Raw genomic sequence first — 13,766 nt, forward strand, 5'->3', positions numbered from 1 at the left:
TCGACCCTCCACACAGTTAAGAAAGCCCACCAACGCCTCTAGTTTCTCAGGATGCTAAGGAAATTTGGCATGTCCGCTTCGCCTCTCACCAACTTTTACAGATGCACCATAGAAAGCACTCTTTCTGGTTGTATCACAGCTTGGTATGGCTCGTGCTCTGTCTAAGACCGCAAGAACCTACAAACATTTGTGAACGAAGCCCAGTCCATCATGTAAATCAGCCTCCCATCCCTTGATTCTGTCTACATTTCAAAGCAAAGCAGCTAGCATAATTAAGGACCCCACGCACCCCGGACATTCTCTCTTCCACCTTCTTCCGCCGGGAAAAAGATACAGAGGTGACACAGTAGCACAGTGGTTAGCACTGCTGCTTCACAGCTCCAAAGACCTGGGTTCAATTTCCGGCTTGGGTCACTGTCTGTGTGGAGTTTGCACATTCTCCTCGTGTAGGTTTCCTCCAGTTTCCTCCCACAGTCCAAAGATATGCGGGTTAGGTTGATTGGCCATGCTAAAATTGCCTTTAGTGTCCTGGGATGCGTAGGTTAGTGGGATTAGTGGGTAAAATATGTAGGGATATGGGGGGTAGGGCCTGGGTGGGATTGTGGTTGATGCAGACTCGATGGGCTGAATGGCCTCTTTCTGTGCTGTAGGGTTTCTAAGATTCTAAGAAGTCTGAGGTCATGTACCAAGTGACTCAAGAACAGCTTCTTCCCTGCTGCTTTGAATGGACCTACATCACATTAAGTTGATCTTTCTCAACACCCTAGCTATGGCTGTAACACTACATTCTGCACTCTCTCCTTTCCTTCTCTATGAACGGCATATTTTGCCTGTATAGCGCGCAAGAAACAATACTTTTTATTGTATACTAATACTTGTGACAATAATAAATCAAATCAAATACCAGAGGTAGTAGTAGAGGCAGGTACAATTTTATCTTTAAAAAGCATTTAGATGGTACGAAGGGTATAGAGGGATATGGGCCAAATACGGGCAATTGGGATTAGTTTAGGGGTTTAAAAAAAAAGGGCGGCATGGAGAAGTTGGGCCGAAGGGCCTGTTTCCATGCTGTAAACCTCTATGACTCTATAAATATGCACACCAGTCAGTACACCAAAGACAATGTCGATTCACTCAACTGCAAGTTTGGGATGGTTCCCATGATGTGCAAGACATGGGTTGGGGGTGGGTGGGACATAACCGGGGTCAAAGGTCACAGGCCTACCCCATTACGTCACCATCCTGTTGACAATCGCTTCCAAAACGTTCGGTTTTGAAACCGGCGCCGGGGGGGGGGGGGGCACCATTGCAAATCAACAGCAAAACATTCATCAGTTAACACCACCTTAAACCCTTTCAGCAAAGGACGGATACTCGATGCGTCCTTTGGATTCCCCCATCACCTTCTGAACGTCGACAACAGTTTTAAATCCAGCGCTGACCAACTACGTCGCTCCTTCGCGACGAAGCTGCAACTTCCCGGCGGGAGGGTGGAGTCCGGTTCGCTGGAACCGAGTGCGCAAGCGTCAATGGGGCGGGGAACGCATGACGTAGACGCCTGAGATAGACAGCCCGCTGATCCAATCGCTTGACGAAAGGCGTCACAGAAGGAGAAGGCGGAACATCCGGGGGCGAGGAAGGCAGGCAGGACTGTGAGGCGGGTGGAACGAAGCCCGGCCGTGACAGCTTCCGGTGTGCGCGCGCGCGGTGGGTTTCAGTTACAGACGGTGCATCAGGTATAGGAGCCGGGTCGGGCAGAGCAGAGTCGAGCAGTGAGGGAGGGGGGGCTTTGCGGAGGGGACACCTTGTCATGGTCTTCCTCTTTAACTCCTTTTCTTTAAAAAAAAGAATCTCTGCGCGTGTTTTTTTTAATGTAGTCCGTTCCTTATTCTTTATTTTCAAAGCACTTCAATGACAGGCTCTCTCTTTTTTTGAAGCTGATGTTTTATAGAAACTCTCTATTCAATGTAAGCAGCGTTTGAGCTCTTTCTGCATCCTGCTGAGTCATAAAGAAAGAGAAGGGGGAAAGAAAAGAGCCCAGTTACTGGCTGACAATTCACTCCACCGGCCCAGGCCTCGACATCACGGCCTATTTAGTCCCAGTCAGACAGTGGGGGGAAGGCTCTTTCTTTTTGTTTAGTTGAAAATCCCTGCCACACTGCTTTGCTCGACAGTGTCGTATCCTTTTGCCCTCGTCTGCTGTAGATGTAAACCACCTCGCGTCCTCCCCTGTTCTAGTAAGTTAGATGGATTTGGTTGCTGTTGTAACAGGCTCCCGGCCAGAGGTGTGGATTTGGTATACGGTGGGGTTATTGTGATTCCTTAGGGTTGAGGAGACCTCCAGATATCTGATGTGTCCTATATTGATTGTGCATATGTGTACAATTCGTATAGCCGACACGGTTGGCATTTAGAATGGCTTCCAGTTCAAATAAAGTGTATTTAAGACCCTGAGAAGAAAATAACTGTTGTGACCCTAATCCAGTGTCTTTCAGTGATTTAGCATGTGTGGTATAATTAAATTAGCATCAGATGTTGTAAATTTGCACTGTCATGCTAAACAATTGTTAGTTTCGTTTTCTGGGTGGGGGACATCATTCCAGTTGACACCACCATTGGGTAGTTTTTTGCTGGTTTAGTGCAAGACATGTAGCTTTGCAAGAGCTGATTTTTGAGGTGTGTTCTTTTATGATCTAGGTTAAAAATATTGATCGTGTTTGATTCATTGGCAATATAATTTCACATATAGGAGCTGTACTTCTGCTAGATGGGATAACGGACAGACATGTTCAGCTTTGAAGGCGAGTTCAAAACGCGGCCCAAGGTATCTCTTGGTGGAGCAAGCAGAAAGGTTAGTAATCGCTTGCTGTTAGGAGGAAGTTTTAACATGTACAATGAATGGATTTAATACAATTTTGAACATGATTTTTTTAAATAAATGCATTACGGTGATCAGATAATCCAAGCCATGGTGTGTTATCAAGTGGTAGCCATGATGTGGAGATGCCGGCGTTGGACTGGGGTGAACACAATAAGAAGTCTCACAACACCAGGTTAAAGTCCAACAGGTTTAAACCTGTTGGACTTTAACCTGGTGTTGTGAGACTTCTTACTGTATTATCAAGTGCCATTTGCATCAATTAATTCAGATGATATAAATAGTGAAGTTTGAGTAGCCCTGAATAATACTTCATGAACTTCCCACCAAAAAAATGAAGTGTATCTAAATAGTGCCTTTCACAAAACTGGGATATCCCAATGAAGTGCTTATTTGGACATCACGGAATCCCTACAGTGCAGAAGGAAGTCATTTGGCCCATCAAGCTTGCACCGACTCTTTGATAGTTTCCCCTGCCCTATGTCCATAACCACCAGGCACATTTACCATAATCTCCCTTAATTCATCTTGGGATACCAAGGGGCAATTTTTGCAAGGTCAATCCACCTAATCGCATCTTTTGGAGAAAACTGGAGCACCCGGCGGAAACCCATGCAGATACAGGGAGAATGTGCAAACTTCAGTCACCCAAGACCAGAATCGAACCAGTGTTTCCTACATTACAGCAGTGCTAACCACTATGCCACCTGCACTGCTGTAATGTAGGAAACACGGCAGCCAATTTCTGCCCAGCAAGCTCCCACAGACAGCTAATTTAATAATGGCCAGCTAATTTGTTTTTGAGATATTGGTTGAGGGATAAATGTTAACCAGGACAGTACATTGGTACCTACACTTTATAATGTGTACAAGAATGCATTTAATTTGAAGATACTTGAATGTGGAGAACAGTTAACTTCACATTTTACTGAATTGTGTACATAATTATTTTCAGTTTTTGTTACTGATTTGAAGAATGTTCAGTAAGTTTTGTTTGTGAAAATTGTAGTATCGTTCTTTCACTGATATCCCAGTTTTGTTGCAATATTCCAACAACTCAAAAACCATGGCTAGGCAAACTGATCTTTGCAAGAAAAACAGAAAATGCTAGAAAATCTCAGCAGGTCTGACAGTATCAGGGGTCAGAGCTCAGCTCTGATGAAGGGTCATCCTGACTCGAAATATTGGCTCTATTCTCTCTCCACAGATGCTGTCAGACCTGCTGAGAGTTTCCAGCATTTTCTGTTTTTGTTTCATATTCCAGCATCTGCAGTATCTTGCTGTGATCTTTGCAAGTGCTCTTTATATCTTTCAAAAATTAGTGTTGTCTCTAATGTGTTATGTGGTGGTAGAATTGTACACTTAAATAATTAGAATATTATGAGATGAGCTTGTTTGCCTAGTTAAGGGGAGAGTAGATGTTACTGTGCGTCAGGAGTATTGGCTAGTCTTTTTGTATGCATTATCCCTTCCACAAGTCACATAGGGCGGTACGATGGCATGGTGGTTAGCACTGCTGCCTCACAGCGCCAGGGACCTGGGTTCGATTCGCAGCTTGGGTCACTGTGTGGAGTCTGCACGTTCTCCCCGTGTCTGCGTCGGTTTCCTCCGGGTGCTCCGGTTTCCTCCCACAGTCTGAAAGACGTGCTGATTAGGTGCATTGACCCGAACAGGCGCCGGAGTGTGACGACTAGGGGAATTTCACAGTAACTTCATTGCAGTGACTTATGACAGACCTACCATCCCAGGAATCAGTCTGGTAAACCTTTGCTGCACTCCCTCTATACCAAGGGTGTCCTTCATCAGATAAGGGCACCAACACAGCATGCAGTATGCCAGGTGTGGCCTTGCCAATGCCCTATACAATTGCAGTAAAACTTCCCTTTTCCGTACTCAAATCCTTTCGCTGTAAAAAGCCAACATACCATTTGCCGCCTTTACTGCTTGCTGTACCTGCATGCTTATTTTCAGTGTCTAATATACAAAGACAACAAGGTCTCGCTGAGTATCCACCTCTCTCAATTTACACCCATTCAAATAATAATCTGTCTTCCTATTATTGCGACCAAAGTGGGTAACCTCACACTTATCCACATTATACTGCATTTGCTATGCGTATGCCCATTCACTCAGCCTATCCAAATCATGCTGAAGCATCTCTGCATCCTCCTCACAGCTCACCCTCCAACCCAACTGTATCATCTGCAAATTTGGAGATAATACATCTAGTTCCCTCTTCCAAATCATTAATATATAATGTTAACAGTTGGGGTCCTAGCACAGATTTCCGTGGTTATAAGACCTGTCTCATTTTAATTATGCTTTAGTTTGTTAATGCCTCATTTCCACCCCCCCCCCCCCCCCCAAATTTAAGATGGTTGCGAGATCTGCTTTGAAACTTTGAACAATTGATCCAAAAAATCAAGTCCAATAAGAATAAAGGTCTCCATTCATTATTAAGTCCTAACTTGAGGTGATTCTCTGCTTTTTCTATCTTTGCAACATATGTAGAGGACTTAGACTCCTCACTACTGGAAAAGGAGCACAAAGTCCTTCAGAACTGATATTTTGCTGTGGAATTTAGGTTTTCTCTTTTGTTTTGGTGGTTTTATTTCTCAAATCAGAATAGAAAATGCTGAAAATATTGAGCAGTGCCAAGCTGATCTCATGCAAGGAGGTGTAAAAGAGCCACTTCTAATGTGTTGTCTTACATTTTTAAGCTGGTGTATGAAGAGTAGGAAGACCGAGCTGGCTAAAGTGAACTGGGAAATTAGGTTAAGGGGTATGTCAGTAGAAAAGTAGTGGCAAACATTTAAGGGGATGTTTCATACAACTCAGCAAAGGTAGATTCCAGAAAGAAAGAAAGACTCCAGAAGGATGTGCCATCCGTGGCGGTGGCACAGCGGCAGGGACCTGGGTTCGATTCCCAGCTTGTGTCACTGTCTGTACTGAGTCTGCACGTTCTCCCCATATCTGCGTTGGTTTCCTCCCACCAGAGATGAGGGGTGTTGATTATGAGGAGAGACTGAGCAGATTGGGTTTGTATTCGTTGGAATTTAGAAGGCTGAGGGGGGATCTTATAGAGACCTATAAGATAATGAAGGGGCTGGATAGGGTAGAGATGGAGAGATTCTTTCCACTTAGAAAGGAAACTAGAACTAGAGGGCACAGCCTTAAAATAAAGGGGGGTCTGTTTAGGACAGAGTTGAGGAGGAACTTCTTCTCTCAGAGGGTGGTGAATCTCTGGAATTCTCCGCCCACTGAAGTGGTGGAGGCTACCTCGTTGAATATGTTTAAATCACGGATAAATGGATTCCTGATCGGTAAGGGAATTAGGGGTTATAGGGATCAGGCGGGTAAGTGGAACTGATCCACTTCAGATCAGCCATGATCTTATTGAATGGCGGGGCAGGCTCGAGGGGCTAGATGGCCTACTCCTGCTCCTATTTCTTATGTTCTTATGTTCTTACAATCCAAAAGATGTGCTGGTTAGGTGCATTGGCCATGCTAAATACGCCCTCTGTGTGCCTGAAAGAAAAAGATTGGACAGAATTTAAAATCCAGCCAAGAGTGGTTAGAAATTGAAGTGTGAGAAAGCGAGCTGGATACGTAGGAACCTTTGTTTAAAAAGAAAAAGAGTTAATAAAGTGAGCATTGGTCCTCCAGAGAGAGAATCTGGAGAATTATTAATGGGAAATAAGGAAATGTTGAACAGATATTTTGTCTATCTACATAGTAGAAGTCACAAATAGCATGCCAGAAGTACTCATAAATCAAGAGATGATCGCGAGGAAGGAACTTCTAATAGCAAATTTAAGCAGCGTCTTTCATAAAAGGAGGCGATAGGGCAGTTAACATAACATCTATCATAAGGAAAATGTGAGAATCGATTGTTAGGAGGCTATAGCAAGGCACTTGGAAAATCTGAATAAAATTAAGACAGTCAGCATGGTTTTGTGATGGGTAAATTATGTTTGACTAATTTATTAGAGTTCTTTAAGAAAATATCAAGCAAAAATGAAGGGGAACCTGTAAATGTAGTGTATTTGGATTTTCAAATGGCATTTGGGGTGGCACAGTGGTTAGCACTGCTGCCTCACAGCACCAGGGACCTGGGTTCAATTCCGGCCTCGGGTCACTGTTTGTGTGGAGTTTGCACATTTTTCCCATGTCCGCGTGGGTTTCCTCTGGTTTCCACCCACAGTCCAAAGATGTGCACATTAGATTGATTGGCCATGGTAAATTGCCCTTTAGTGTCATGGGGATTAGCAGGGTAAATATGTGGGGACACGGGCATAGGGCCTGAGTGGGATTGTTGTCAGTGCAGGGCCAATGGGCCGAATGGCCTCCTGCACTGTAGATATTCTGTGATTCATTTGATAAGGTGCTACATCAAATGTCACTACACAAACTAATAGCTCATGGTGTAGGGGGTAACATATTAGCATGGATAGGGAGTTGGTGAGCTAACACTTATACAACTGTGTTACAGAGGGGACTGGGTATCTTGCTACATGAATGGCAAAAAGTTAGGTTGCAGGTAAAGCAAGTGAGTAGGAAGGCAAATCGAAAGTCGACTTTATTGCAAAGAGAGTGGGATATACAAATAGGCAAGTTTTGCTGCAGTTGTACAGGGCATTGATGAGACCACTCTGGAAGACTGTACAGTTTGGTCTCATTACTTAAGAAAGGATATAATTGCATCAGTTCAGAGAATGTTCACTTGACTTTCTGAGATGAAGGATGAATGTGGTTATCTTATGAGGAAAGCTTGAACAGGTTGGACCTATAGCTGTTGGAGTTTAGCAGAATGAGAGATGATTTTATTGAAACATATAAAATCCTGAGGAGCCTTGACTGGTTGTTTCCCCATGTGGGAAAGACTAGAATTAGGAGGTGTCATTTAAGACACAGATGAGGAGAATTTATTTTCTCTTTAGTGTTGTTAGTCTGTGGAATTCTCTTCCCCCACAGAGCAGTGGAGGTAGGGTCATTGAATATTTTGAAGGCTGAGTTAGATGACAGAGTAGTCAGAGTGTGGGCAGTGGACAGGAGTGTAGAGCTAGGGCCATAATCAGATCAGCCATGATCTTATCAAATGGCAGAGCAGGCGGAATGGCCAACTTCTAATTTATATGTTCATATCTGTGTGTTTAATTCTAAACTAGTTAATTCCAAACTAATTCCTTTTACTGGGCATAAATTTGTGAACTATAGTGATGTTGGATAGTGGGAACATTGTTATGGACAAAACTAATATTTTCTAATTTTTCTGAAGGAAGAGAAAGCTTCACTGCTGCATCGAACGCAGGAAGAAAGGCGGAAACGTGAGGTAAAATAGAAATTTTATTCACGTTGATTTAAAACAAGAAATTGTGCACATTTGGTAATATCTTGTGCAGTGCACTTTTCCTGTTTAATTTTATAAAAGACCCTACTCCCTTAAAGTAACATTTTAGAATTAGTACATAATTTCAGATTTTGCAAAGTAATTTTTGTAATTGTTGTAACTGAGTGCAAAATAAAGTTGCTAAATGAACATTGGCATGGTAGCATTGCTGTGTGGGATTACAGGGTGGGGAGGGCCTGTCAGAGTCAGTGTAGATTCGATGGGCCAAATGGTCTCCTCTGTACTGTAGGGATTCTATGATTTCAAACTGTTTTAATGCAGCACAATATAGTGGGTTGTGCATAATGTAAAACAACTTGAAGCCAAAGGTAGAATAGATATTGTTGGACGTGGTCAATTAATGAATAAAGGCAATAACTTTCTACTTATCAATGTAAAGCCATGCTACTGCTAGGCAACTAAGTGAACCTTTCCAATTTTGACACACCATGCCATTACTGAGAGCTCACAGGTCAGATAGAGGCTGTAGGAAAGCAAGATAAACACTAAAGCACCTGGACTCTGTCCCAATGTGAACTTAACAGAAGCACCCACCCTTAACAGAAGCATACTCCCCCTCCACCCCCTCATTTGCTCATACCAACCACTTTATACTTTTCTTAAACAGTCTGCTCCAAATTATGAGCATTATTTTTGCTGTGGGCCCCACTTTATAAGAACTTTGAGCCAACAGTGGTTCAATCACTTGTCTTAATTTTAAAGGACATTGTGCGATCCAGCCTGACACTTCGGTCTCCCAACAAAAGTTTTAAAAATTTTTTCCCCCAACCCATCAACTCTTGAAAGTGATGGCTCATAGATTTTGGAGATGGCATTGACTCTCCAATACCTACCAGACAAAAGCCTTCTTTGAGTCTAAACTTGAATCGTAAAATAGTATCGATGTTCGCCGGACATTTGATTGAATGAGCAGAACTGGGACTTGATTATATTTCACCTCTGGTTCTTATAAACATTCGTACATTTCCCACCACTTTAGTTTTGGTTCTAAAGAGTGGCCGTGCATGGATAATTTTTTTTGTTTTGCATATCATTTTGTTTGAGTTACTGATTTTAAAATCCAGACACCAGCTTCCAATAAATGAACAGGTTAATGACTATAGCCTTGAGCATCATAAAATGCAGTTTTACGGCACTATTAAAGTGTTTGTCCTTGGTTTACTGAAGTGACCTGTGGCTTTAACGGAGCAATAAAGAGAGTTGCAGTTCCGTGAAGTATTTTTGATATTGTAGAATACAGTTCAGTTAAATAGATTGGCTACATTTTCATTTGCAAGATGTTCAAATCAAACTTTCAGTAGCTGAACCTGCACATTAAGGTGTCCACTTGCATCAGAAAAGCTTACTCGAACTGGCTAAGACTTATGTTTGCAATTGAATTAATAGAAGTTTAAATTATTTTCTTGCATCTTATTAAAATAATTTGTTACCAGTTTTAGCATGCATACCCCCTAACCCAAGTGTCTTATGTGTCTGATTAACATTTCATGAATTGGAAGACAGGTACACAATGGAAGGACAGAATCACAGGAATGTTACATCTCCGAGGAGGCTATTCAGCCCATTGTGTCAACACTGGCTTTCTGAGCAATTCACTTCTGCCATTCCCTGCTTTCTCCCCATAACCCTGCACATTGTTCCTTTTCAAATAACAGTCTAGTTCCCCTTTGAGCGCTTTAGTTGAACCTGCCTCCACTGCACTCTCAGGCAGTGCTTTTCAGACCTTAATCACTTGCTCCATGAAAAGGTTGTCTCTTGTATTGCTTTTGCTTCTTTTGCAAATTACTTGCAATCTGCGCCACCTCGTTTTCAATCACTTCATAAGTGGGAACGGTTTCTCCCTATCTGCTCTGTCTCGACACCTCATGATTTTGAATACCTTTATCAAATCTCCTCTTGGTCTCCTTTTCTTCAAAGCCTTTTTTCCGATTTGTCTTCATAACTGAAGTTGCTGATCCCAGAAACCATTCTCAAAACTTCTGCACTCTTTCCAGTTCCTTCAAATCTTTCCTAAAATGCAGCACCCAGAAGTGAACACCGTACTCCAACTGAGGCTGGACTGGTGCCTTATATAACACACACACACACACAACAAACAAAAACAGAAAATGCTGGGAAATCTCAGCAGGCCTGACAGCATCTGTGGAGAGGTGTCTCATGTAGTTGCCTGTTTCCATCAACTTGTCTTTTTGATGTTTTACATCAGGCTTTTTCAAAGTGGGGATTGCGACCCATGGGTGGGTTGTGGGCAGGTGTGAAATGGTTCGTGGTGTTCCTCAAAGATCGCCTGAGTTGAGTATCAAGAACTGTACATGCTACTCTAAATGCGGCCAAACCCCACTGCCTAAATGTTTTACTCCCTTGGAACAGTAGTCTCTGACCATAAGAGTCAACAGTGAACAGGTCAGTGTGCCTTGAACGTGCACTTGGTGCCAAGCACCCTGCATACACTTTTGGTGCGAATTCACTGGGAAACGAGCTTCTTTCACTTGCGAGCAAGACAAGAGGACTGTGGACATGGATCATTTCATTATGAGAAAGAGACAGCCAGAGACACTAATAAGCAGTGTATCTACTGGCCAGAACCTCACATTGGAATCCGCTGGAGAGAGCTGCTCCAGAGGGTCCACGACAGGACAGAGCAGTGTTACTATTAGCTCTGCACAAAGCGCCAGGGCTTCTGGTGAACAGCCTACAAAGAAGAAACTAAAACAGGGAACAAAGCGGTATAAAGATGATTTCTTGAGGTATGGTTTTGTTAATTGCACCATCGCAAATCAGGATGCAAAGCCCATCTGTGTTATATACAAGGAAATACTGGCGAATGAGAATTTAATACTGCAAAGCCATCTGAAGACTAAAATCGAGGAAAAAACTATTCAGTTTTTTAAAGGATGCAGCAAGAACTGAAATCATCTGCTCAAGTTCTTAGCAGAAATTTAACATTGAATGACAAAGCATGATTAGCCTCTTGCATGGTAGCTTATCGAGTAGCTAAAGAGAAAACGCCCCACACTGTTGCAAAGAGATTAATTCTCCCTGCAGCATTAGACATGGCCCACACGGTCCTAGATGAGAGGTCAGCTGTAAAGCTGAAGTGCATCCCACTAAGTGACAACACAGTGACTCGCTGAATTTGTGATTTGGTGAGAATTTAGAAGTACATCTTATTTCTCGTTTAATGTTAGTACGGGAATTCTCGATACAACTGGATGAAACTACAGACGTTGCAGATTGTGCAACCTTGCTAGTTTACATTAGGTATGTTTGGCTCAATTAATGTGCTGAAGATTTGCTGCGCTGCTTGATATTACCAACCAACACAACTGGCGCACAAATCTTTGTGGGCTCGACTGGGTTTTACTTGCAGAGAAATCACAAGTGATGGGGAGCCAACATGATTGGGAAAAACAGTGGAGTTAAAATAAGGATTAAGGAGGCAGCTGGTCAGGACATTGTTTGGAATCATTGCTTTATTCACTGCGAGGCATTGGCATCAAAAGGAATTACACCCGATCTTGAAGTGGTGTTGAAAGGAATTGTGAAAGTCGGGAATTTCATTAAAGGCAGCATATTCAATACCAGGTTTTTTGAGGCTCTCTGTTCCGAAATGGGGGCTGCACATACCTTCGTCTGGAAGAATAAATGTGTCTGTTGCCTGTTAAGGCGTCAGGTGCTTGGCAGAGTTTGCGAACAGAGGTATGAAAGGCACGCTTTCCTCCTTGAGAAACCATCCCTTCTGGCCGGTTTGTGTGCTGATGAATGTTGGATGCTAACCCTGTCATTTCTTGCAGATATTTTTTCAATTCTAAACAAACTGAACATAAAATTCCAGGGAAAGAATTGGTTTTGGCACTGGGAACAAATAGGTGCTTTCCGAAAGTCATTGAAAGTTTGGCAAATGCGAGTAAAAAGCCAAAACAACTACATATTCCCCACACTACTACAGCACATTGAAGAAAACAATGTTAGTAAAGCAACTGTCAATAGACTGATGAACCTTATTCAGTCACATCTGGTTGTGCTGATCATCAGTTTTTGTCCCTACTTTCCAGAGAAGTTTCAGATTTTAAAAAAGAAGAGGTGGGTGAAAAATCCTTTTGAGTTTGAGAGCCCAGAGTCGCTTATTAATTTACAGCTGACTTCAAATGAGGAGACTGAGCTGCTGCACCTGACTTGTGGCAGCACCTGTTAAGAACATGTTACAAGTCTATGATGTTGTCATCTTTCTGGAATAGCATCTTCCAGGAGTATCCAGTTCTGAGTAAAAGGACCGATTTGTTGCTGTTGTCCTTCATGATGACCTGTATGTGCGAGGTAGGATTTTTCGTTCTCACAAAGGTGAAGACAGCACAAAGAAGCCGGCTGGACTCTACACCTGATGTGCATGTTGTCCCCTCATCCTGTGAACCTGTTTGGAGTGAGATTGTGAGGACCAAGCAGACTCGCCTGTTGCATTAAAGGAAGTGGTGTGGGTCCCGAAGCTTGGCCATTTGGCAAAAGTGGAGGGAAATGTTTGAAAAGCAGTGTTCTACACTATCCTTCTCATAGATCACCAAAGTCTAACTCATTAATAAGGAAAAGCAAGGGTCCAAACACTGACCCCTGGTGAACTCTACTACAAACCTTTCTCCAGCTGAAAAAATCTCCATTAACCATACTCATTGCTTGCTGCCACTCGGTCAGTTCTGTATCCATCTTACTAATGTCCCTTTTATTCCGTGAGCCATAACTTTGCACACAAGTGTGTTGTATATACTATATCAAAGGCCTTTTGGGAATCCATGCACACCGCATCAACAGCATTGCCCTCGTCATACCTCTCTGTTACTTCTTCATAAAAATATTTGTTAAAAAATATGATTTTCCCTTAAATCCATGCTGACTTTAACTAACTAACCCATATTTATCCATGTGACTGTTAATTTTGTCCCGAATTATAGGGGGGTGATTTTCACAAAAGTGCTGAATTGGCAAGAAAGCTGGTCTAGATCATGACTGTTTTTTCAGTGCAGCTTCAGATCCGAATCTCCCCACACTGTGCAATGCAGAGGTCACAACGTGGATATCATTAAAAACCCAGGTGGCTGGGGCCTATTCGCGCCGGAGTTTGACAGCTCTGGAACTCTGCACATGCGCAGTGCCCCCAATCTCAGTCTCCCCGTTTGCTGGCCTCCCTCCAGACCGATCCCCAGGCAGGGTGGCAGCGAAACCCTTCCACTCCCACCAATCGCCACCTTGGCACTGCCTGATGGCCCAGTGAGCAGTGCCAAGGTGCCCCTTTGGCATGGGCACTTTGCCCCTTGAGCAGTGCCAGGGGGCACAGGCTGACATTGCCAGGCTGCCCATGCCCAGGGGGCACCACTCCCCGCACCGCCCAACCCCCTGGAGGCCCCAATTGCCCCCCCCTTCACTCCGGCGGGGTCTCCCGCTAGTTCCCCGAATGTGGGGAGCGACTCTAAACCCCGCCGAAGTGAA

The 13,766-nt window shown here is 43.4% G+C and overlaps 1 protein-coding gene across 4 annotated transcripts in view; it reads left to right on the plus strand.

Moving 5' to 3' along the window:
* Positions 1–1,660: 1,660 nt before the first annotated feature.
* The window catches only part of ube3c (ubiquitin protein ligase E3C), a 150,483-nt gene continuing 138,377 nt past the window's right edge, over positions 1,661–13,766 (plus strand). The window contains exons 1-3 of one of the 4 annotated variants that reach the window (XM_078232394.1): positions 1,661–1,736; positions 2,750–2,851; positions 8,157–8,210. In XM_078232394.1, the coding sequence (XP_078088520.1) occupies positions 2,786–2,851; positions 8,157–8,210 (120 nt within the window). In that variant the 5' untranslated portion in view covers positions 1,661–1,736; positions 2,750–2,785. Of the gene's footprint in view, positions 1,737–1,756; positions 1,968–2,012; positions 2,237–2,749; positions 2,852–8,153; positions 8,211–13,766 lie in introns of those variants that run through there. The other 3 variants (XM_078232384.1, XM_078232401.1, XM_078232410.1) reach the window with 3 other exon arrangements.

Source organism: Mustelus asterias, chromosome 2 (assembly GCF_964213995.1).
Source record: "Mustelus asterias chromosome 2, sMusAst1.hap1.1, whole genome shotgun sequence".
In the NCBI taxonomy this organism is placed as follows: Eukaryota; Metazoa; Chordata; class Chondrichthyes; order Carcharhiniformes; family Triakidae; genus Mustelus; species Mustelus asterias.